The following is a 24,997-nucleotide window of genomic DNA, read 5'->3' on the forward strand; positions in this document are numbered from 1 at the left end:
ACTCACGTAACCAAAACATTTGAAGCCTTGTAATATTTTGAAATTAAAAAAAATTAAAACGGGGGCTCAGCATGGTGGCTCATGCCTGTCATCCTAACACTCGGGGAGGCCAACATGGGTGGATTGCATGAACTCAGGAATTCAAGCCCAGTCTGAGCAAGATTGAGACCCTGTCTGTCCTAAAAACAAGCCAAGTGTTGTGGCAGGTGCCTGTGGTCCCAGCTGCTTGGGAGGCGGAGGCAAGAGGTTCCCTTGAGAGCAGAGGTTGAGGTTGTTGTGAGCAATGACGTCACAGCACTCTACTAGGGGCAACAAAGTGACACTCTATCTAAAAGAAAGAAAAGAAAATGATTCATTAAAAAGGATAAAATACTAGGAACAAAGGAAGTGCAAGATTTGCATATACAGAACTATTAAAAATGTTGAAAGAAAAGATCTAAACAAATGGAAAGACGTACAATTTAATATTGTTAATATGACAATATTCCCTGAATTGACCTACACAATCCTTATCAAATCTCAGCTGGTTTGAATAAATAATTTTAAGCTGGTCTTAAAATTAATATGTAGCTTAGAGCCCATAGCTCAGTGGTTATGGTACCGGCCACACCACTGGGGCTGGTGGGTTTGAACCCAGCCTGGGCCTGCTAAAACAACAATGACAACAACAACAAAACAGCTGGACGTTGTGGTAGGTGCCTTTGGTCCCAGCTACTTGGGAGGCCGAGGCAAGAGAATCACTTAAGCCCGAGAGTTTGAGGTTGCTGTGAGCTATGACACCACGGCCCTCTACCAAGGGTGACATAGTGAGACTCTGTCTCAAACAAACAAAAAAAATTAATATGTAAATGCAAGGAGCCCAGAATAGCCAAAACAATTTAAATGAAAGAAGAACAAAGTTAAAGACTCATACTGCCTGATTTCCAAACGTACTACAAATCTATAGTAATCAAGACAGTGTGGTACTGACGGGAGGATAGCCATATAGACGATGCCATAGCATTGAGAATCCAGAACTAAACCCTCATGTTTGTGATCAGTTGATTTTACAAGACAATTAAGTGGGGGAAAGAATAGTCTTTTCAACAAATGGCACTATGTCCCATATGAAAGAATGAATTTGAGCCCCTTCCTTACACCATAAAAAAATTAACTCAAAATGGATCATAAACCTGACTATGAGAGCTAAAACTATACAACTCCCAGAAGAAAACAGAAATAAATCTTGGTGACTTTGATTTTGTGATAGCGTCTACCATATAGCACCAAAAGTATAAGTAACAACGCAAGAAATAGATAAATTCGACATCAAAATTAGAACTTCCGTGCTTCAGAGGACACACACAAAAATGTGAAAACATAACCCTCGAATGGGAGGAAAAATTTGCTAATCATGTATCTGACAAGTGACTGATATCTAGAATATATAAAAAGACAATTTAAAGACAGCCAAAGGGTTTGACTAGGCATTTCTCCAAAGAAGTCATACATATGGCCAATAAGCACATGGAAAGATGTTTAGCCTCATTAGTTTTTTAGACAAATGTGAATCAAAACCACAGTGAGATAACAGTTCATCTCCACCAGCCTGGCTATCCACAAAAGAGCAGGCACCGTCCAGGGTGGAGAACTTGGAACTCTTACACATTGCTGGTGTGAGCATAAATGCCACAGCCACCTTGGGAAAAAGTTTGGTGGTCTCTTAAGAGGTCAAACAAATAGCCGGGCGTTGTGGCGGGCACCTGTAGTCCCAGCTACCTGGGAGGCTGAGGCAGGAGAATCGCTTCAGCCCAGGAGTTGGAGGTTGCTGTGAGCTGTGTGAGGCCACGGCACTCTACCGAGGGCCATAAAGTGAGACTCTGTCTCTACAAAAAAAAAAAAGAGGTCAAACAAATTCAACAACCCAGAAATCCCACACTTAACGTATGTATCAAGAGAGATGAAACACATGTCCACACAAAAATTTATATTTGGATGTTCATAGCAGTATTAGCTATGATAATAGCCAATATGATGACAGTATTCCATAAGTGGGATATGATTAGCTCTATTTAGCTGAAATAGCCAAAAGGTAGAAGTAACCCAAATGTACATGAGTTGATCAATAGATATTTAAAAAATGTGTTCTAAATCAATACAAAGGAATATTATTTGGCAATAATAAGTATGAGATACTCACACATACTATTAATACAACATGGATAAACCTTGAAAACATCATACTAAATGAATGAAGCTGGTCACAAAGACCACATGTGTTAAGACTCTGCTTACATGAAATGTTAGAATAGGTAAATCCACAGAGACAGAAAGCAGATCAGTAGTTGCTAGGGCTGGGAGGAGACGGAAATGGGAAACGACTGCTAATGGATACTGGGTTTTGGGGGGGTGGGTGGTGAAAATGTTCTAAAATTAGATTGGGCTAATGGTTACACAACTCTGTGAATATACTAAAACCCACTGCACTGTATACTTTAAATGTGTGAATTATATGGTCTATGAATTGTATCTCACTAAAGCTGTTTTTTTTTTTTTTTTTGTAGAGACAGAGTCTCACTTTATGGCCCTCGGTAGAGTGCCGTGGTGTCACACAGCTCACAGCAACCTCCAGCTCCTGGGCTTAGGCAATTTTCTTGCCTCAGCCTCCCAAGTAGCTGGGACTACAGGCGCCCACCACAACGCCCGGCTATTTTTTGGTTGCAATTTGGCCGGGGCCTGGTTTGAACCTGCCACCCTCGGTATATGGGGCTGGAGCCCTACCCACTGAGCCACAGGTGCCGCTCGACTAAAGCTGTTTTGTTTTTTTTTTTGTTTGTTTGTTTTTGTAGAGACAGAGTCTCACTTTGTTTCCCTGGGTAGAGTGCCGTGACCTCACACATCTCACAGCAACCTCCAACTCCTGGGCTTAGGCGATTCTCTTGCCTCAGCCTCCTGAGCAGCTGGGACTACAGGTGCCCGCCACAACGCCCGGCTATTTTATTTTTTGTTGCAGTTTGGTCGGGGCTGGGTTTGAACCCGCCACCCTCGGCATATGGGGCTGGCGCCCTACTCACTGAGCCACAGGTGCCGCCCCTAAAGCTATTTTTTTTTTATTGTTAAATCATAGCTGTGTACATTAGTGCAATCGCCTATACCCATTCTAAGATGCACCATAGATGTGGCCCCACCCATTACCCTCCCTCCACCAAAACTGCCCCCCTCCCTTCCCCTTCCTTGGCCCTTTCCCCATAGTCTTGTGCTATAGTTGGGTTATAGTCTTCATGTGAAAGCTATAATTTAGCTTCATAGTAGTGCTGAGTACATTGGATACTTTTTCTTCCATTCCTGAGATACTTTGCTGAGAAGAATATGTTCCAGCTCCATCCATGTAAACATGAAAGAGGTAAAGTCTCCATCTTTCTTTAAGGCTGCATAGTATCCCATGGTATACATGTACCACAATTTGCTAGTCTATTCATGGGTCGATGGGCACTTGGGCTTATTCCATGACTTAGCAATTGTGAATTGGGCTGCAATAAACATTCTGGTACAGATGTCTTTGTTATATTGTGACTTTTGGTCTTCTGGGTATATACCTAGTAAAGGAATTATAGGATCGAATGGCAGATCTATTTTTAGGTCTCTAAGTATTCTCCAAACATCCTTCCAGAAGGAACGTATTAGTGTACATTCCCACCAGCAGTATAGAAGTGTGCCCTTTCCTCCACATCCATGCCAACATTTCTGGTTTTGGGATTTTGTTATGTGGGCTACTCTTACTGGGGTTAGGTGATATCTCAGAGTAGTTTTGATTTGCATTTCTCTGATGATTAAGGATGATGACCTTTTTTTCATGTGTTTATAGATCTTGCGTCGGTCTTCTTTAGAGAAGTTTCTCTTCAAGTCCCTTGCCCACCCTGAAATGGGGTCACGTGTTCTTTTCTTGCTAATACATTTGAGTTCTCTGTGGATTCTGGTTATTAGACCTTTATCGGAGGTATAACCTGCAAATATTTTCTCCCATTCTGAGGGCTATCTGCTTGCTTTACTCACCATGTTCTTGGCTGTGCAGAAGCTTTTTAGTTTGATCAGGTCCCAGTAGTGTATTTTTGATACTGCTTCAATTGCCTGGGGAGTTCTCCTCATAAAATATTCACCCAGGCCGATTCCTTCAAGAGGTCACTGGGGGCTGAACAGTGTGGTGGAAGTCAGGGACACTCCTCTGGGTCTTCCAATGTGGCCACTTGCAATTCTCATCAAACCAGATCAGTCTGTTAGTCCCCAGATGGGAGGTCCAGCAGACTTTCATTTTTCATTTCAAGACAAGGTTCAGGGTCAAGGCCACTTCAACCTGGCATATAGTAGGAGTTGACAAATGCTTGGTGAATGAGCATGCATTTGCATCAATGTATAGGTCACTTCCCAGCTGCAGCAGTCTCCGTAGGAGGGTTGGGGAGGAATCAGGCTCTTCAAGGACAAAACTTAAGAGCTCCTAAAACTTTCTCTCAGAAGAGCCCTGAGTGCAGCAGAGAATTTGCTCATCTCCAATGTGCAGTGAGAAAATTCTCATGTTTTTCCTTTAAAATTCTTGTGCCACGTGCATTGTACTCTGTGATATTTCCAAACTTGTTTTAATTTTTAAAATACTTTAAATGGCTAATGAAACTGATGCTTCAGGGAGATGTGCTGTTTATTCTTGTCATCTAGAGTACGTCTGAGTGTACACTGTTATGTTCCTTCAGGGGAATGCAGTGGACAAATACTACTTGGGTGCCCATGATGTGCTTGGCATAGAGGGATGCTGTTGCAGACACAGTATCTGCCTTCCTGGGACCCTGAGTTGAGAAGAGGTGTGCAGCCCCATTGGGAGGAAGGAGAAATAGCTTGGTAGAGAGGACAGGATTGGAGAGCACAGAGTTTTAAAGCTCATAAGAACATTGCCTTAAATAAAAACCAAAATTGCTGGGCATGGTAGCTCACACCTAGCACTTTGGGAGGCTGAGGCCAAAGGAAAACTTGAGGTTGAGAATTTGAGACCAGCCTGTGGAAGAGCAAGATCCCATTTCTACTAAAAGTAGAAAAATTAGCCAGGCATGGTGGCATCTGCCTGTAGTCCCAGCCTCAGGAGGTTCAGGCAGGAGGATTGCTGGAGGCCAGGAGCTTGAGGTTGTAGTGAGTTATGATGATGCCACTGCACTCTAGCCAGGGTGACAGAGCAAGACTCTGTCTCAAAAAAAATAAAATGACCAAAATTTATGTTCATCATAGTAAAATTTTTGCTAGCAAAAAGTTGGAAACTGTCTTAAATGTCTAATAGTGGAATGGTTAAACAAATCATAGTACTCCTGTGTACTGGGATGTTATTTAGCTATTTAATGATAATGGAAAATTTTAGTAAAAAAGGAAAAGGCTTATAATAAATTTTTACGTAGAAACAAGGCAGTAGGCTGGATGTGGTAGCTCACATTGGTAATCCTAGCACTGTGGGAGGCTGAGGCAGTAGGATGACTTGTGACCAGGAGTTCAAGATCAGCCTGGGTAATAGTAAGAGACCATTTCTATAAGAAATAAAAAAATTAGTCAGGTGTGGTGACATGTTATCTATAGTCCCAGCTATTCAGGAGGCTGCAATGAGCTATGATGACACCACCGCACTCTAGCTCGGGCAACAGAGTGAGGCCCTGTCTCAAAATAAAATTGTTTTAAAAGGGCAGCGCCTGTGGCTCAGTGAGTAGGGCGCCGGCCCCATATGCCGGGGGTGGAGGGTTCAAACCCAGCCCCGGCCAAACTGCAACCAAAAAATAGCCGGGCGTTGTGGCGGGCGCCTGTAGTCCCAGCTGCTCGGGAGGCTGAGGCAAGAGAATCATGTAAGCCCAAGAGCTGGAGGTTGCTGTGAGCCGTGTGAGACCACGGCACTCTACCAAGGGCAGTAAAGTGAGACTCTGTCTCTACAAAAAAAAAAAAAAATTGTGTTAAAAAATGTCAGAATATCAAATTATATACAATGTGGTCTCAACATAAAAAACACACTCAGAAAAAAATACCAGCGCCGGCCCCATATGCCGAGGGTGGCGGGTTCAAACCCAGCCCCGGCCAAACTGCAACAAAAAAATAGCCAGGCGTTGTGGCGGGCGCCTGTAGTCCCAGCTGCTCGGGAGGCTGAGGCAAGAGAATCGCGTAAACCCAAGAGTTAGAGGTTGCTGTGAGCCGTGTGACGCCACGGCACTCTACCGAGGGCGGTACAGTGAGACTCTATCTCTATAAAAAAAAAAAAAAAAGAAAAAAATACCAGCACAGAGTGCCCCAAATGCTAATAATCTGTGGATGGTAAAATCGTGAGGGATTTCTCTCTTTGTGTCTCTCCCTAAATTTTCTACAAAAAAGCCTGGATTACTTTTACTGTGAGTAAGCCCCACTTCTTTGATGTAGGAAGGCTAACACACAGCTGTATGGAAGGGGCAGGGCTGGAAATGAACCTGGAGCGGGCTAAAGATGAGGCTGAGGCAGAGGGAAGGAAGAGGCTAGAGACGGGATGGGGTGCCCTCTGCCTAGGGGAGAAGTTGCAACAAATCCTGAGTGGGTGGCGAGGGAGCCAGTGAGGAGAGAGAGGAGGGCTGAGGAGAGAGCCTTAGAGGGCAGGAGGGGCAACGGGAGCCAGGGACAATGAGCGTGAGAGTGTATGGGGACGGGGGACAGCTCGGCCCAGCGATGTCATGGACAACCAGGAGGACAGAGATGGAAGGAGGCGTCCGCAGTGTAAAACCTTGCCTCCTTTCTAGAGTTGCAAGGTTAGATTTAAATGAGCCCTATGAAAGCAATTAGGTACACAGGCTTTGGAGTCAGGCAGACTGGTTCAAACCTCAGTTTCAGAGCATAACAGCTATGTGACCTTGGGAAAACTGCCTAACCTCTCTACCCTCTGCTTCCTCATCTGTTAAGTGGGAACCATAAAAACCACCAGGTTGTTGTTCAGCTCAAACAGATGATGCGTGAAAAGTACTTGGCACGGTGCTTGACACACGTGTGTACTCCCTTAACGATGTCTATTATTATTGTTGTTTTACCACAGTTTTAACACCACGCAAACATCTTTGAACCTAAAGGGATTATTATTAAGTTTTTAGTTTTTGAAAGAGCTTGTCCTGGTCCTTTTGGCAAAGCTTTCTGAGGGGCAGCGGGCCTCTGGAATGTTCACCCTGCCCTCCTCTCTCATCCCTAGCTGTCCCCTCTGCCGCCATGAGGAACATCTTCAAGAGGAACCAGGAGCCCATTGTGGCTCCTGCCACCACCACTGCCACAATGCCAGTCGGGCCTGCAGACAACTCCACTGAGAGTGGGGGTGCCGGAGAGAGCCAGGAGGACATGTTTGCCAAGCTGAAGGAGAAGTTCTTTAATGAGATCAACAAGATCCCCTGTGAGTGACCCTGGTGCCTGAGGGGGTAGGGCAAGGCTAGAGTCTGGGAAGGGACTTGGAGGACAGGGCTGGGTTGAGGAAGTGGGGGAGTACCACTGGGGTGTGATTGGCTGGGCTCTTGCCTAATGCTTGGATCTAAGGCTGGGTTTTTGGAGAACCCCCTCAGGAATGGGAGAGGGGGGAGTATCATCTGACATCAATGTAGGGAACGAGAGGGTTTATATGTCTCCACTTCCCAGGGAAGAAAAGTTCTTATAACCTAAAAAATTGTCAAAAGATGAAACCAAAAGAAGATGAAAAATTATGAAACAGAAATCACCATTCAAGTTTTCTAGTAACAATTTGAAATTAATTTATTTTGGAAGATAGAAATAAAAACCCTCCCTGCTTTCTGAATTTCTGGCCAATGCTGTGTAGGAGACACTGCAATTGCAATCTAAGGGGGAGCAGACACACTGACGGGAGAGGGTGCTTCAGAACCACGGAGAGCAGCCAGGGGTCCAGACCCATGCCCTTGAGTTATGCAGGCCCAACCTTCCAGGTCCAGACTAAACAGTAAAAACCTTGGCCTTTCTGTCATGGGTCAGCCCTCTCAAGACTGGGCACAAAGGTAGGGGGACCAAGAGACTCTTCCTACACCTGGGTCTGCTGAGGGCCATCCCATGCTCCCCAGTATAAGCCAGTTCTCCCTAGAGCAAACTAGTCAAAATTCAACAGAGCCCAACTCAGCATTCTTCCATGTGTATACCCGATCGCTGCCTCTCAGTTAGCAGGCTCTGCCCGCAAACGTAGTAGGCTAATAAGAAAAACAGGCAAGGCATTCATGAAAAGCCACTCAAACTGATGTATGAGTCACTCACAGGTGTGTGGTTTCAAAAGTAGGACAGCCATTGTGGCTCAGGCCTGCAGTGCCAGCATTTTGGGAAGCCAAGGAAGAAGGATCTCTTGAGGCTAGGAGTTTTGAGACCATCCTAGGCAACAAAGTGAGACTCCGCCACTATCACAAAATGAAAAAATTAGCCAGGTATGGTGGCATGTGCTGAACATCCTAGCTACTCAGGAGGCTGCACCCAGGAATTCAAGGTTACAGTGAGCTGTGCTCAGACCCCTGCACTTCAGCCTGGGTGACAGACTGAGATCCTATCTCTAAAAGTATATTATAGTAACATAAAATAAATATAAAATGCGCAGCACGAGCCCGGGGAGGGTCACAGTCTGACCCATTCTGCCAGTGCTGTGGGGTGGAGACTGCAAGGCCTGGCCCTGCTGACCTGGGATCTTCTCTGTGTGGGCAGTACCTCCCTGGGCCCTCATCGCCATCGCCGTGGTTGCCGGCCTCCTGCTTCTCACCTGCTGCTTCTGCATCTGCAAGAAGTGCTGTTGCAAGAAGAAGAAGAACAAGAAGGAGAAGGGCAAGGGCATGAAGAACGCCATGAACATGAAGGATATGAAGGGGGGCCAGGTAGGACGGGGGGCTGCTTTCCCGAGGCCCACAGGGGAAGCAGAGACTTCTGGGTTCCTCAGCCGAACAGGCTTCCTCCTTAACGCTCCATATGGGCAGTCTTGGTTACGTCTCCAGTATAACGTTATCCACCCATCAGCTGGTGGAACTAATTCTTGGGTGAGCGTGGACTCGGTTTTGGAAAGATGGAGGGAGAGAACAATGTATTGAACGCCAGTGAAGCTACTGGGACACAATGTTGAAAAAGCTCCCCCTCCTCTGAGGGAAGACACTGTTGGGTCATCCTGTGTTTTCATTCCAGGAAGACTAAAGGACAAAATCTCAATGGAGGCAGCTAACTGGGGGAGGGGTGGGGAATCACGCAAGGCGGAAGAGTGGTCCCGAGGCGCTGAGACAGGGTCAACTGGAATCCATCTCTAACAACTTCTATAACAACTTCATTTATTTTCCTGTCTTTTGGTGTTTATCAGCCTTGAAAGTTCCTTTGATAGACCAGAGTTTCTCCTTTTAAGTTTGATGAGGCCCCTGTGTGCTTCCCTTTTCCTATGTTTATTTGGGAGTAACTGGGAAAAATCTCTTACTCAGGGAATCAATACAGAGGGTGGAAGGAAGGGCCTGATCTCAATGGATCAATCAGGAATCAAAATGCCTTTGAGGCCAGGTGTGGTGGCTCACGTCTGTAATCCTAGCACTCTGAGAGACCAGGGCAGGAGGATCATTGAGCTCAGGAGTTCAAGAGCAACCCAAGCAGGAGTGAGATCCTGTCTCTACTAAAAATATAAAAAATTAGCCTGGCATGGTGGTGCATGTGCCTGCGGTCCCCACTGGGGAAGCTGAAGCAGGAGGCTCAGGCCCAGGAATTTGAGGTCACAGTCAGCTACGATGACACCACTGCACTCTAGCCAGTGCAACAGAGTGAGATTGTCTCAAAAAACAAAACACAATTTAAAAAAAAAAAAATGCCTTTGAGTGCTAGTTCGTGTGTGTGCACGTGTGTGTGTGTGTGGGGGGAAGGGGGGCGAAAGGAAGCTGCAGAGTGAGTGTGGGGAGGGGTTCCAAGAATGACCTGAGTGGAGCACAGCCTGGTCTCACCAAGTGACTGTGGCTTCAGGGGCTTGTCTGAGGGTTTTTTTTTACACCATTTTCTTCTTTCCTCCACCTCCGCGACTCGCTGGACTCACTTTGCTGCTGCCTCCATGGACCGCCCTCTGGTACGGCTTACACTAGGGAGAGTGCTAAGCAGGGAAGCCAATCCCCCCACCCGGGCCTCAAGATGCTGTAGCGTATTTGACAAAGTGCCTCTCAGGGAGGCGAGAGGCCCGTCAGAGCCAGAGCTGTGTCCTCCAAATATGGGGCTGGGGTTTGGGGGCTTCTGGGGGTTCCCAGGGGTGTGGAGGAGTAGAATCCTATGGACAGAGTCCACATTCCCTCCCTCCCCCCACACCCAACTCTGAATCGGCACGGAGGGGCTGGCGTCCCATTACCAGTGCCAAGCCAGGCTGCTCTGTTCTCTCCTTTAACTCATTTCTGCTCTCCCCCAGCACCCACAGGATGATGATGACGCGGAGACAGGCCTGACTGAGGGAGAAGGTGAAGGAGAGGAGGAAAAAGAGCCAGAGAACCTGGGCAAACTGCAGTTTTCCTTGGATTATGATTTTCAGGCCAATCAGGTGTGTGGGACTGGGCTGGGCCTTGGGTAAATGCGGCTTCAGAGAGGAGTGGGCATTGCTTTTTTCCATGAGTATGGCAGGTTGGTCACTATAAGGCACAGTGCCCTGGACAATAACCCTGGCTTAGCCACTAGCCTGCCGTGGGGAAGGTTCCAGGTTGATTATGCTATTAACCTGCTCACCAACCTTGGGCAAATCAATTGCCCTTTCACCTTCAGCTTCCCCAAATGTTATTCCAAATTCCTTAGAATGGAGATGGAAACCAATCTTCCACGCTGGCACCAGGAAGAGGTTGGTGGGAGGACGTTTGGGGCCAGATCTGGCATTGGAGCAGTTCTGAGACTCAGGCCCCTCCTTCTCTCCACAGCTCACCGTGGGCGTTCTGCAGGCTGCCGACCTGCCGGCCCTGGACATGGGAGGCACGTCAGACCCATATGTCAAAGTCTTCCTCCTTCCTGACAAGAAGAAGAAATATGAGACCAAAGTCCATCGGAAGACCCTGAACCCTGCCTTCAATGAAACCTTCACCTTCAAGGTGATGAGGGCCAGAAGGGTGACACCAGCTCCCTCCCAGATCCCAATTCTCCCCTGACTTCTTTAGACCTTCCTTGGTCCTTAGCATGGCTCAGTCTGTAGTAATGGAAGGCTGGGCTATGGGCCTGTGTGTAAGGGACCCCTCCTAACCTTCCCTTGCACTCTGCTCCCCCAGACTTACCAGGAGCCCTGTGGGATGGCTGGAATGGAGGTCCAGGCCCAGGGACCTGTCCAACAGCATCCTCTGGAGTATATGGGTCATGCTGGCCCCTTCTGATTCTGCTTGTGCCCTGCAGGTGCCATACCAGGAGCTGGGGGGCAAAACTCTGGTGATGGCCATCTACGATTTTGACCGCTTCTCCAAACATGACATTATTGGAGAGGTAAAGGTGCCTATGAACACTGTGGACCTTGGCCAGCCCATTGAAGAGTGGAGAGACCTGCAAGGCGGGGAGAAGGAGGAGGTGAGAGCAGAGACTAGGCCAGACCAGTCTTGCCTGGGCGCCCACATTTTCGCATGACAGAAAGAGGGTGGGCTTTGGAGGCAGGTGACCTGGGTTAGGATGCCAGCTTCATAGGGCCTAGCTGTGCGACCCAAGGCAAGTTGCTCACACTCTTTGGACCCAGGCTCTTTCCGTTAGTCTCTTTTTAGAGATGAGAATTAAACCATCTACATAAAGCGCCTAGTGCCGTGTCTGGTAGGTACCTGAATAGATAAGAACACAATTATTATCATCCCTTCTAAGGTTTCATTATCACCTATGGCCAGTTTACCCACAAGAAAAGCTCCTGTTTATTCTAAAGGACACTGAGCATGGAGGGCTTGTCCTCTCAGCCGCTGCCATGGCATTCATTCACTTAGCAAATATTTATTGAGTAACTGCTGTGTACCAAAAACTGCCCACTGCTCCTTCCAGGTATCCAGCCAAGCCCCAGAACACCACTAGGCAGCGACAGAGGGATGAGTAGGGAAGCGTAAGACATCCTTCTGACCATGGGGCTCACACTGTGTCTGGGAGGAAGGCCAGCACACCTGAACCAGGATGTGTGTATGTGGTCAGTCTTGGCCACGTGGCCTTGACTGTGAGAAGCTTTGACTCTGTGGTATGGTATGGAGTCAGGAGGGTCAGGAGCCCGGGGTCCTGATCTTGTTTGCAATGCTAAGTTGTGTGACTTTGAGCAAACCTCTGTGAACCTCAATTTCTTATTGGTGACAATGAATCCTTGCTTTGTCTACATAAGAAAGTTGTGGTGACTGTAACAAAAGAGTTGAGTTGTGGTGACTGTAACAAAAGAGTTGCAAATTGCTTTGAAAACCACAAATCACTCTGCAAGTGGTACGGTCCACAGGCAGAGACTTCCATGGGCAAGAAGGGTTGGGGAGGAAGGCTTCCAAGACAATCTCCCAGGGCCCTTAAAAGTGAACACTTGGCTACCACACACACTCCTCACACCCTTTCCCACCTTACTGGGCACCCCTGGGTCCTCCCTCACTCACCTGTCAGCATTCTCTGTCTGTGGCTCCTGCGCTGCCAGCTGGTCACTCTTGGGGGCTTTGCTGAGCTGCAGCAGGAGGCCCTGAGGTCAGACTCAGGAAGATCTTCTCAGCCTTTACCAATGTGGGGACTGGTGACTGAGGGAGGCAGGGACAAACCACTACCTTGCTAGTCTCAGCAAGACTGGGGTCAGCCATGCAAGAGGCAGTGGGAAGGCTGAGAGGACCTGAGTTCCGTTTCCCCTTGGACAGCCAGAGAAGCTTGGTGACATCTGCACCTCCCTGCGCTACGTTCCCACGGCCGGGAAACTCACTGTCTGCATCTTGGAGGCCAAGAACCTGAAGAAGATGGACGTGGGTGGCCTTTCAGGTACATGCAGAACTTCTGGTAGCCATTGGGTGGCACCAGCGAGCCAATCACCACCCAGAGCCCTGGGAGTTTTCACACTCCCAAGGAGAACCTTGCTGCCTCAGGACCCAGATGGCTTCTTATGAAGCAGGGGAACCCAGGTTTTCCAGCCCCTCCCTTTCTCCAAGGATCCCCTATCTCCATTCAGAGCTGCCTTCAGGGTGCTCTCTGGCTGTGCCTCCTGGGCCATGGAGAAAAAGGATTGGAGAAATGCCATCCCTCAGATGAGTCAGTTAGGATTTTACTTTTCCCTGGGAAATCTGGGGAGTGGGCAGGGCCAGCACAATCAAGAACACTTTTTCAGGAGCGGCTCTAGGCTCTGCTGGACTCCGGGGAATACTCTGAGTATCACATTTACCTGCTGGTGTACGGGGCTGGCCCAGGAACAGGGCGCTGGTGGGTGGAGCCCTCTGCCTCTGCCATGCCTTGTGGGAGAGTTAGTCCTAGGCAGAGGCTGTAACCAGCATGTTTCCACGTCAGCTTTGGCTCTGTCACTGACCTACTGTGTGACCTTGGGCAGGTCCCTTCTTTGGCCTCAGTTTCTCATCCGCGAGTTTTGGAGGATTGGATTGGGTGAGGATCATGGCACAACAGACACATGTCCTGCTGTGGGACTCCTGGTCCCTGTCTAGAGCAGGATACGGAGCGGGATACAAGGCCTAGATAGACTCAGAAGTTTGCCCGACACAGGCTCTAGGAAGCCACAACCCACAGATCAGAGGTAGTCCCTGAGGTGAGGCCTTTTTGCCACCCTTGAACTGGCTAATTATCTGTGTCTTTTGGACTTGCGGTCCTGTGACTCAGTGCCTTCTGCGGGCCTGCTCTTGGCAGGGTGGAGCCTTGTCTTCGTGGATGCTCTGGGTACGCCTCGGTGCACTCTGGGGGAGAGTCGGGGGCTAAGGGAACCTCTCTGGGGCTGGGGTTGTCCCTCTGCAGACCCCTACGTGAAGATCCACCTGATGCAGAATGGCAAGAGGCTCAAGAAGAAGAAAACGACAGTGAAGAAGAAGACCCTGAACCCGTACTTCAATGAGTCCTTCAGCTTTGAGATCCCCTTCGAGCAGATTCAGGTGCTCAACCCCTTTAGGTCTTAGGGGTGGAGCAGGGGTTGGGAAGCAAACAGGTACACAGAGGTTGAGGAGCGGGGACCCACCTGAACACCACAGAACAGCCTTGCTCAGAGTGTGGGAAGGCTCTGGGTCCAGTGATGCCTTGTGGGACCTCCTTCCCAGGGCATTCTTCCAGAGGCTTCCACTTTTCTGAGGAGATTACCACAAACTAATTCAAAAAAATTCTACAAATCATTCCTTTAGGACTTCCGGGAACGTGATTGTGTGCAGAGGCGCCCTTGAGATTGGGAGCTGGCTGAGGGGCTGCGAGTGGCCTTCTCCTCTTGCCACCTCTGCCGTGTCCTCCCCTGGCCGTCCCTAGGGTGCCCACTTCTGCCGCTCCCTAGCTGTTCTATCCACATTTCTGACTGCCCTCTCTTCCCTTTTCCCTCCATACTTCTTGCCTTTTCTGCTCTGCCTTCTCTCTTTCCCTCCATTCCCAACAGCATGTGCTGTAAATATGGGGGATGAAGTCTGCTTTTTACCACGTATCGGTATGAGTTATGATTGGGGTCTGGACTTGGTAGGACAAGGGACCTGCCCACCCATCTGGGTAGGAAGTCAGATGCAGCCAGGGGCTTGCAGAATGGTGGATTCTTTGGATTGTTGGTCTCTCCTTTGTAGTGAGCTGATCCCTCCTCTTCTCTTCCCTCCAAGGAGGACTGGGGGATAAGAGTATAAGGGAATCTTCAGAGTTGCACGTCTATGATGTCATTTATGGAATTCTTCAATGGAACAATGGGCAGTTCAGCAATGACATGTTTTTTTGTTTGTTTGTTTGTTTGTTTTGACAAAGTGAGTCTCACTTTGTCAGCCTCAGTAGAGTGTTGTGGTGTCACAGCTCACAGCAACCTCCAGCTCTTGGGCTTAGGCAATTCTCTTGCCTTAGCCTCCCAAGTAGCTGGGACCACAGGTGCCTGCCACAACACCTGGCTATTTTTTTGTTGCAGTTTGGCTGGGACTGAGAACCCACCACCCTTGGTATATGGGACTGGTACCCTACTCACTGAGCCACAGGCACTGCCCAGCAATAACGTGCTTTTTTGTTTATTATGGAGACAGAGTCTCACTCTGTCACCCTGGATAGGGTGCCATAACTTCATAGCTCACAGTAACCTCAAACTCTTGGGCTCAAGAGATCCCCTTGCCTCAGCCTACCAAGTAGCTGGGACTGCAGGTGCCTGCCACAATGCCCAGCTAGTTTTTCTATTTTTTGGTAGAGATGGGGGGGGTCTTTCTCTTGCTCAGGCTGATCTTGAACTCCTGAGCTCAGGCAATCCTCTTGCCTTGGTCTCCCAGAGTAATAGGATTACAGGTGTGAGCCACCATGCCTGGCCTTAGCATAATGTTAATCCAAAAAAAGTCCTCATTATGGAGAACTTAAGGCAGATGTAGAGTATACTGGCCTAGTCATCTCAAATTCAACATAATGATCTCTTTCTACCCCTCTCAACCAAGCCTGCTTCATCTAAATTCTGTTTTCAATGACTAGCCCCCCCACCATCTCCCCAGCAGCCAACTCAGAAACATGGCTGTCACCTTAGGCCTGGCCCCCAACTTTTTCTTTTTCATTTATCCAACACAATTTACTGAGCATTTCCTAAGTTCCAGGCACTTGCTAGGGGCTGGGGAAATAAGAGTATAGGGACATAGCCCTTGCTGTCAAGAACCTCCCAGCAGGAAGGGACCAGGAAACAGGCCATTAAAGCACAGTGGCATCACAGCCTCACTGTGAATTCTGGTGAGGCTTCCCAGGGAACATTTTGTCCTAAAGGATGAGTCTGAGGTGGCTAGGGTCACAGGGGAGAAAGGCATTGGCCATCAACAAACCCAACTGATCACCAGATTCTCTCCCCTAATTATTCCTTCAATCTGGCCTTGACTTCATGCACCCCTGCCACCAACCTGATTCAAGTATTCAGTATCCACCCTCCCAGACACCCCAGTAGCCTCCTCCCTGCCGTCAGGCCCATTCCTCCTCCGGTGAATTTTCCACCTCAATGCTGGGGTTCTCTCTCTCCTAAATATCCATGCCACTCCTCTTAAAGGCCTTCAGGAGTCCCTACTGCTTGCCTGAAGGATGAACACAAACTCCTTAGCTGACTCCTACTGGCCCTGCCAACCTCATTTCGTGCCTCACTTCTCTCTAATTACCTCAGTGACTCTGAACTTCTAATATGTTCTAAGATGCCAAAGACACTCTCTATCGCTATGCTTTTTTTTTTTTTTTTTTTTTTGCAGTTTTTTGGCCAGGGCTGGGCTTGAACACACCACCTCCAGCATATGGGGCCAGCGCCCTACCCCTTTGAGCCACAGGAGCAGCCATCTATCTCTGTGCTTCTATCTCTAAGCTAATCTTCCCTCTTTTCTCCCCCTAGAGAAATCCTCAGGTGTCATGTCCTAGTCACCTCCTCTGTGGAGCCTTTCCTGACTGACCCTAACAGGACTGTCCTCTCCTCTGAGTTTCCCTAGTACTTTGTGCCTTCCTCTTTAGCATAACCTTTATCACTCTGTGAAGTTTTCTTTTTTTTTTTTTTTTGCAGTTTTTGGCTGGGGCTGGGTTTGAACCTGCCACCTCCAGTATATGGGGCTGGCACCCTACTCCTTTGAGCCACAGGCGCCACCCTACTCTGTTAAGTTTTTATGGTGTGTCTGCTGATCTCATTAGAGGTGAAGTTCATCTCTTTATTTTTCTTCCCCGCGTGAATGTTTAACACAGTACCTAGAGCACAAGCTCAGTAAATGGTGGTAGAAACAAGTTGCCTCCAAAAGGTGTAAACTCTGCCCCCTATATAAACTCAGTCTTATTAGGAGCCAGAGACGGAAGGAAGAAGCCCTGGGAGGCTTTCTTTCCTGGTCATTTGGAGAACAGGTTGATGGAGAGAGAACATTGGGTCATGGGATCCATAGTCTTCACCTGCCAACTCTCTCCCTTGTTTGCTTTTTTGCAGAAAGTCCAGGTAGTGGTCACTGTGCTGGACTATGACAAGCTGGGCAAGAACGAAGCCATAGGCAAGATCTTCGTGGGCAGCAACGCCACGGGCACAGAGCTGCGGCACTGGTCTGACATGCTGGCTAACCCCCGGAGGCCCATCGCCCAGTGGCACTCGCTTAAGCCTGAGGAGGAGGTGGACGCACTTCTGGGCAAGAGCAAGTAGGCAGCAGCGGCCAGGACCTGCGCCCTTCACGGACACTGACAAGATCCAGAGCTATCAATACCTCAGTTATGCGACCTTAGAGGTTTTTTTCGTTTGTTTGTGGTTGTGTCCTTGTTTCTCCTTCTTTTTCTCTTTTTAAAGACCAATTTCCCTTCGATGGCTATGTGAGGAGAGTCCCCTCAGAGGTGAAAGAGGAGCCTGGCTCTCTTCCTGGTCCCAGGAGCTGCCCTTGCTGCATGCCCTGTCCGGCTCCCCCTTCCTCTCTCACAGCTTCACACTCGCGGCATCCTGAGTGAGGACCTCTACTGGCGGAAAGTTGTAGCACCTCCTGTTTTTTTAAGCATATGGACCAACGAAATGGCAGCACATCCTGTTTCCTGACAGGGAAGGCAACACAGTGGCGGATGATGTGTGTGTCTGTGTCTCTGTGTGTGTGTGTGTCATTTAGTATCACTCTTCATTCCTGAAATGAACCGTGGACTGTGAAGTTAGTTGTCTTCGGGAACGCTGAAATGAAGAATGTGCACTGAAAGTTTCAAAATCCTGCTCAGGGGTCAGAAGCTCCCAGACTGCTCATGGGCAGCTACCGGGCAGACAGCAAGATGTGGAGATTGGATGTGTCCAGAACCAGGACCAAAGCCCTGATGCCATCACAGACTTCCTCCTGTCCCTCACGGTTTCCCCAGAAGTTTCTGGGACATACATGGAAATGAACTACTCACCAGATTAGGCAGTTAGAACAGGGACTGTCAGCCCCAGCTTCTCACTCTTGTTGACAATGAATATCAAACTGCGAAGAAACAGAAGTCCCATTACCCAGAAAGACAAAAATTAAACTCCTGGATCTTCACTCCGTCCAGTGGGAAACGCAGACGCTTTCTCCCCTTCCAGAATATAAGCCGTGCAGTTCATTTCTTCCCCACTGTGCTTCTTCTGTTTCTCTTTTAACATTCTGTGAAGACCCGTTATCTGTATAGAGCCAGAGAATTTTAAAGGAAGGTTTAAATTTTCTGAGATCCCCTGAGGTCCAGGTAAGAAGGGAGTGGTAAGAAGGGCAGGATGGGGGACAGAGATTTCCTGGTGAATGAGATGAGATAGAGGGGAGCACAGGGAATCCCTGGGCCCTCTGCCCTCCATGCTGGAGAGCTTTTAAGTGGCTGGAGTGGCTGGGAGAGGCCTGTGGGGGGCGTCCTATCATTCATTTGGAGGCTTCTCTGTAGGAATGCTAAGAAACAAAGGTCATCCATTCCAAGTTTCTATCCCATGTTCAGTTGTGTCCCCTTCCCCACTTGCCCCTTTTGTCCCCAGCATTGATAAAAGCCATATATATGTCAGTTAAGTTTGCACTGAGTCTTCTTCGAAACCTTCAGCCTGGACAGGAAAGCCAGGTCCCCACGTGGCCAGAGGCCAGCCCTCTTTGCCTCCCTTCTTTTGGCCTTTCCCTTCCATCTGATATATCTTCACCTCAGAAAACTCATGGCTTCCCAGGCTCCTGGGGCCCTCTCGTCCCTAGCACCCATGGTAGCACTTCCCGCTCGATCTGGGCCACGCAGCTTCCTGTAGGCACCTGAGACAGATGAATGATGTTGGAAAGAATTAGGCTTAGAGGACCAAGCATGAAGAAGGTGCAGAGTGTCTTTTTATTTTAAAAAGGGGGAGGAGTTTCTGTTTTTGTTTTGTTTTTTGGTTAAAGTAGGGAGTTTTGTTTTTCGGTTAAAGAGGGAATACCCTACTAGAAACAGACTGTGAAGTAGGGCTCAGCCTGTCTCTCAGAGACCCTTCTCTGCCTTGCTAGCAGTACATGGGAAGCTTCATTTTACTTGATGTGTGTGTGTGTGTGTGTGTGTGTGTGTGTGTGTAGGCACGTGCACGTAACAATGGGAAGGTAGGACTCCGATGGGGATTATGAATCCTTGGGGACAGAGTTATAGTCATGGTAGAGAGTTATAGGACAATAGGGTCCCTTCAGTATCTGGATGGCCATAGAGTAGGATTTCCTGGAATGGACCTCAGAAGTCGCTGGACTCTTCTCCCATCCCCAGAGCTGTGGGATTTTGTAGATTTCTCAGGGTCTCTCCTGACACTCATTCTCACCCATATCCTACAAACCTTTCATGGAAAAACCTGTCAATCTCATCCCCTCTGCCTTCATTCTCTTGTCTTTTCCCAATTCACCTTCTACCACCTGGGACCCTTCTCTGCCCATGAACCTCATTCAGCCCTTCCAAGAGCCCAAGATTTGCCAAATCCCTGATAGGGAAGGAAAGAAATGGTGGGCAGCTCTGGTTGTTTGGGTGTCCATGTGCCTGGAGGGAGGGGCTGGATTTTATTACTCGGAGCCCGCTAGTGAGTCGCCTTGAGGGTGGGGGCAGGTTGCAGTTGCTGAGTGGCTTGAGTCTCGACAGCAGTGTGGAGCCAGTGTGGGTGTGGGCGGCAGTTACTTCCCAGGGCCTGCCTGGTCCTGATGAGCCACCCTAGCAGAAGGGATCTGTCTGGGTCCATGGGCTAGGCTCGCTTACACTTGTAAGTTTTCTACACTCAAGGGCTGATGTTACCCAAACCACAGAGCATCCCTCCAGTCTCTCACTGCCATTTGGATTCATTTCTGGGGATGTTACTGTACTGTGATGTAGGCTCTAAGTAGGATAGAGTTAGGGAGTCTGGCTAGTGAGGGGTCTGGATGCTTCTGGGGCTGTGAGTTTTTATCCCCAAGTCTGTTCCAGAGAAAAGTAGTATAGAGGTGATTTTTTCACGAGAGTCTAAGATCCTGAAAACCTAAACCCGATTCCACCCAGAAACTGGGGTGAGGCTTAAAAGCTCTGTTTCTCCTTTTTCCCTGAGTAATCATTCCAGAAAGGAAACTAACTCTGCCAGAGCTACAGGCAGATTTTTAGCCTTTGGAAGCAGAAGTTGAAGCTTGAGGGAGGCAGGGTAAAAAACACTTGGGCAGCCCCAGACAGTGAGCAGGTGCTTGGCATGAATGAGAAGTGACTTTCCCGGAGTCCCTCAGCTGGAGGATGGGACAGCAGGGGTTAAGCCGCAGTTTCAGATCTCGATCTTTTTTCTTCCCAGAAAACCACACAGAGGTTCTCTCTGCAGAATCAGTGTGAGAGGGAGCAGAGGGGTCACTGCAGCCTTCTTGTCAGTAAACCCAGCTGTCCTATAAACCTGCCTCCACACAGGAGGGTGGGGGTGGATGGGTGATAGCAGAGAGGGTGGCAAACCTCCCCTGAGGTCAGGGAGTGAGAGATTCTATGTTTCTTCAATGTCCTAGACTAATTTTTGAGGCATCTGAGTCCAACCTTGTCTAAAGAGAGCCTGTCCCTGAGGGTGTGTCTCCCCATCAAAGGTAGGAAGAGATTGATTGACCCAGGAGCTGCCCCCATATCTTCTGCTTTACCCCTTCCCTCCTCTCCCTTTCCCCCTTGTCACCTCAGGTTGGTTCGGGCCCTTTCTCAGATCCTTGGGTGGCATCAGGCAGGGAGAAATCCCAAGTTCTGATCCTGGTGGCTTAGAGCCCCATGATATGGTTGCCAGATTTGGTGAATAAAATATAGGATGGCCAGTATTGGAATTTCAGAAAATAATTTTTTTTTTTTTTTTTTTGTAGAGACAGAGTCTCACTTTATGGCCCTCAGTAGAGTGCCGTGGCCTCACACAGCTCACAGCAACCTCCAACTCCTGGGCTGAAGCGATTCTCTTGCCTCAGCCTCCAAGTAGCTGGGACTACAGGCGCCCGCCACAACGCCCGGCTATTTTTTGGTTGCAGTTTGGCCGGGGCTGGGTTTGAACCCGCCACCCTCGGTATATGGGGCCGGCGCCCTACCGACTGAGCCACAGGCACCGCCCCAGAAAATAATTTTTAAGTGTAAGTTCTGTCCTAGGCAATATTTGGATTATACTATACTACAGAGCAAGTCATTGTTTATCTGCAATTCTCATGTAATTGGCCATCCTGCACTGTGTCTGGCAACCCTATCCTATGATCACTTTTCTCCCTCCCCACCCTTAGTCCCAGGGGGCCACAGAACTGGCCACCAAGGATTTATTTGACTTAACCTGTTTTCTGAACTGCAATATTGAGAAGGGGACATTATGACTTGAAGACATATGAATATACTTTATTTTTTAAGCAACAACAAAACAAGACCTTCCAAAGCCATTTGAGCCTCGTCTGCCCACCTCCATGCGCGTTTAGTTATATATGAGATAGTTATCTGTAAGCGTATGAACAGAATCTTGTTTAATCAAGATGCATGTCTATAACTTTTTGTAAATAGCCGCATGGCAATGCTGAGAGTCCCTTGATCCCCCAACACAACTGGGTGAGGCTGCTTGTTCAATTTTATGTCATGTAAAGTCTTTGTCCCCCCGCCCCACCTTGCATCTCCCCTGTCAGGAATCTCCCACCAGAGCCTTCAGAGGGCAGGACTTGGTCCTGGCTCTGGTGCCAGCCCTGCCATGGGAGATGCTGGAGGACCCTGTCACCCTGAGTCTCACTGCAGCATGTGTCTGCAGAGCCAATCTTGGGCATGGTATGCTGTCGAGCCCGGTGTCTAGCGTCCCAGTAGCTTCCATGTCCTACGTACGTGTATGGTGTGCCCCTTCCTCCCGCCGTCCGAATTAATTGAAAAGCCATAAAGGGGTTTCCTCCCAGGAGCCCCCACGTCCCTCTGCCAGCTCCCCACAGAACATTTGTGAAGGGCTCACCTGTTGTCATCTCCTGCACCCTCGGCCCCATGTCATGGATGGTGTTCTGGGCTTCTGGTGGGGCCTCAGGATTTGCCCTGCCAGCCCAGCCCGAGCTGGCTTCCTCAGCCTAGGTTTGACAGTTCAACTCCATCCCTACCCTGGGTGTGGCCAGGGCAGTGATGGGACTCCAGAGTTTTGGTGCCTTTCGTGGGGGTCCTGTGGAGGCAACCAGGATTTTCAGGAGCAGCCAGTCAGCATTTCAGGCTGTGGTCAGGTTCCCATTTTCATCCTGGTTGACAGAACCAGCCCTGCTTACTTCCCACTGCAGCATCAGGGTTCATGGATGGGAATGGAAGAGGGACTCCTGGAGAAAACCCTGGGAAGGCAGTGGGTTAAGCTCTTCCTCAGGCTTCCTCCTGCAGTCTGGCAGAGAGCACCCCAATAGCCAGGCAGTCCGAGGGCTGCCAGGGCTCCTGTGAGTGGTGGGTGGGTCCAGTTGTTAAGGGGGCTCAGAGGAAAGACTCAGGCAGAGCAAGTATGTGCTGAGGGCTATGACCTTCACACCTATTCCCCAGAGCAGCTCCAGCTAGCTGCACCACGTAGAGGGGGCAGAGCAGGACTGGGGGCTTTCAAGGTCTCAGGTCATCGTGTTGAACTGAGTGGGATGGTAGTCCCCAGCCCATAGCCCCTGAACAACAGCCACCTGATGAAGGCAGTAAGGCATGGGAATAACCCAGGAGGCCTCAGGCCTGGCCACTGAGAAGAGCATGAGGAAGGAGAGAGCCAAGGTGAGGAGAATCAGGCAGGCAGTATTAGGCCACTGGTGGTGAGGTGGGCTCCACCCTTACAAACCAGGACCCATGAGTGCAAAGTCCCAGGTCTTTTGTGCTAGGGACATGAAAGAGTAGGGAAGGTAGAGAGGATGGTATCAGAACAGGCTGGGATGGGGTGCTTAGATGAGAGGAGGGAAGACCTGTCTTGCCTCTGACAGCTCTCCCTGGGGCCCTCCCCACTCTCCACACCGACAGCAGACAGGAATTGAGGCAAGAGTTGAGGTCTTGCCTGGCGAGACAGTGGTAGCAGGGTGTGAGCGTCAAGAGTTTCCCTAGCCCACTGTCTCAGCTATCAGGACTTTAGGGGCCCTCTTTCAAGACGCTTGACCCTCCTGCCCATCTAAGGCCTTGATTTGCTGCTTTCTGAAAACACTGGGGCAGAGCCCTGCCTGGCCCAGGTCACCACCAGGAGCCCTGCCTTTGTCTCCACGGGACGGACACATGTGCAGCTCTTGCCTCCCCTTCTCCTCTGCTTGTTAATGCTCTCCACCCTCCTTATGTGGACCCTGTTGTTCTTGTCTAATCTCTTGTCAAACTGTTATTTTGTAATGAGCTGTGTCTCCTTATTAAAGAAATGAGCTGAAAGAAACCTGGGGGCGGGGGGATGTCTCTAGTTGTTTTTGCTGGGCTGTGGTGGGGGTGGGCAGGAGTGCCCATGTGGGTTAGCATGTGGGGTGAGGGAGGTGAGATGGCCTCTATCCCAGAATCTCCCTTCTGGGATAGAGGGAGCAAAAGGGGCTGAAGCCCATTTTCTTCCTTGGGTTGGAGGAAGACCAGACTGGTGTTCTGTGGGCGGAGCCCGTGCATCTCCTAAGGACATAGGCCAGTGCCTAGAGGGCTCTGGGAAAGCATGGTACTCCTCCGGAACCACCTCTGGGAGGCTGGGGGTGGGGGACATCTCCAGTAGGGCTGGATTTAGGGAACAGCCACCGTCTGAGCCCACTGATGACGAGGATGGCCCCGGAGTAGGAGAGTTTGAAAAGTGAGAAATTCTATAAAGTCCTCAATTGCTCCATTGCAAAGAACTTCAAATGTCTTTGATTCTTGACACAAAGATGTGGGGACTAAGGATAGGGCTTCAGAATTTTTATTTATTTTTTTCAGACAAGTAGAGTGCCATGGCATTATAGCTCACCAGGACCTAAAACTCTTGGGCTCAATTATTCCTCTTGCCTTAGCCTGCCAAGTAGCTGGGACTGCTGGTGTCTGCCATAATGCTTGGCTATTTTTTAAAGACGGGATCTTGCTCTTGTTCAGGCTGGTCTCAAACTCCTGAGCTCAAGCAATCGACTCACCTCGGCCTCCCAGAGGGCTGGGATTACAGGCATGAGCTGTGCCTGGCCTAAGACTTCAGAATTTTTTTTTTTTTTTTCAGTTTTTGGCCGGGGCTGGGTTTGAACCCGCCACCTCCGGCATATGAGGCTGTTGCCCTACCCCTTTGAGCCACAGGCGCCGCCCAAGACTTCAGAATTTTTAGGGGCGAGTAGGGCAGCATTACCCCCAAGACCAGGAAAGAATAAACTCCTTCCTCTGTACCCACTCCCATGTGGCTCCTCACCTTGAAGACAGCCCAGCCTCTACCAATTTAGACTATGTACTTGTTCTCTGGAAATACCACTGGCTAGACTTGTGCTTGTCCATCAAGTCCAAAGCCACAAGGGACAGGAAACACAAGGTAGGGACAGGACACTCCTAGTGTGTGAGGGAGCAAGAGCCCAGATCTTTTTTTTGCAGTTTTTGTCCGGGGCTGGGTTTGAACCCGCCACCTCTGGCATATGGGGCCAGCGCCCTACTCCTTTGAGCTACAGGCACCGCCCAGAGCCCAGATCTTTTAATATCTATTCTGTCTTGCAGCTTCAGGGACTGATGCAGGGAAGGCTGGGTAGGCTGGGTGAGGTAAGGGCATGAGCCTTTTAGCATAAGGACTGGGATTTATCACTGGAAGGTCTCCTGCTGAGAACGTGAGCTCCTCACTCTGCTACAGGGAAACTGTGCTGGATTACACGGCGGCTAGTGATACTGTCTCTGCAGACTCACTGAATCCACTTGGGACAGAGGAGGAGAAATGGAGAAATGACATTTGCAATGTACAAGCCCCTTGCATCAGACATGCTTCTTTGAGTCTGTTTCAGGCCCCCGGATAGGTCCGAATTCTTCAACCATGATACCATGTGTGTTAGTTCTGCTGCTGCTTGGGCCACAAACAACTGGGTGACAGCAGGGGAAAAGAATCTTTCCTCCC

The 24,997-nt window shown here is 49.2% G+C and overlaps 1 protein-coding gene across 2 annotated transcripts in view; it reads left to right on the top strand.

The window, feature by feature from the left end:
- SYT2 (synaptotagmin 2) overlaps positions 1 to 18,920 on the top strand; it is a 134,038-nt gene extending 115,118 nt beyond the window's left edge. For both annotated transcript variants that reach the window (XM_053604156.1, XM_053604157.1), the window contains exons 2-9: positions 7,199 to 7,393; positions 8,689 to 8,855; positions 10,406 to 10,525; positions 10,893 to 11,060; positions 11,356 to 11,523; positions 12,807 to 12,924; positions 13,900 to 14,033; positions 17,024 to 18,920. In XM_053604156.1, coding sequence (XP_053460131.1) covers positions 7,216 to 7,393; positions 8,689 to 8,855; positions 10,406 to 10,525; positions 10,893 to 11,060; positions 11,356 to 11,523; positions 12,807 to 12,924; positions 13,900 to 14,033; positions 17,024 to 17,230 — 1,260 coding nt within the window. In that variant the 5' untranslated portion in view covers positions 7,199 to 7,215 and the 3' untranslated portion in view covers positions 17,231 to 18,920. The remainder of the gene's footprint in view (positions 1 to 7,198; positions 7,394 to 8,688; positions 8,856 to 10,405; positions 10,526 to 10,892; positions 11,061 to 11,355; positions 11,524 to 12,806; positions 12,925 to 13,899; positions 14,034 to 17,023) is intronic.
- The last annotated feature ends 6,077 nt before the right edge of the window (positions 18,921 to 24,997 follow it).

This window comes from Nycticebus coucang, chromosome 10 (genome assembly GCF_027406575.1).
Source record: "Nycticebus coucang isolate mNycCou1 chromosome 10, mNycCou1.pri, whole genome shotgun sequence".
Classification (NCBI taxonomy): Eukaryota; Metazoa; Chordata; class Mammalia; order Primates; family Lorisidae; genus Nycticebus; species Nycticebus coucang.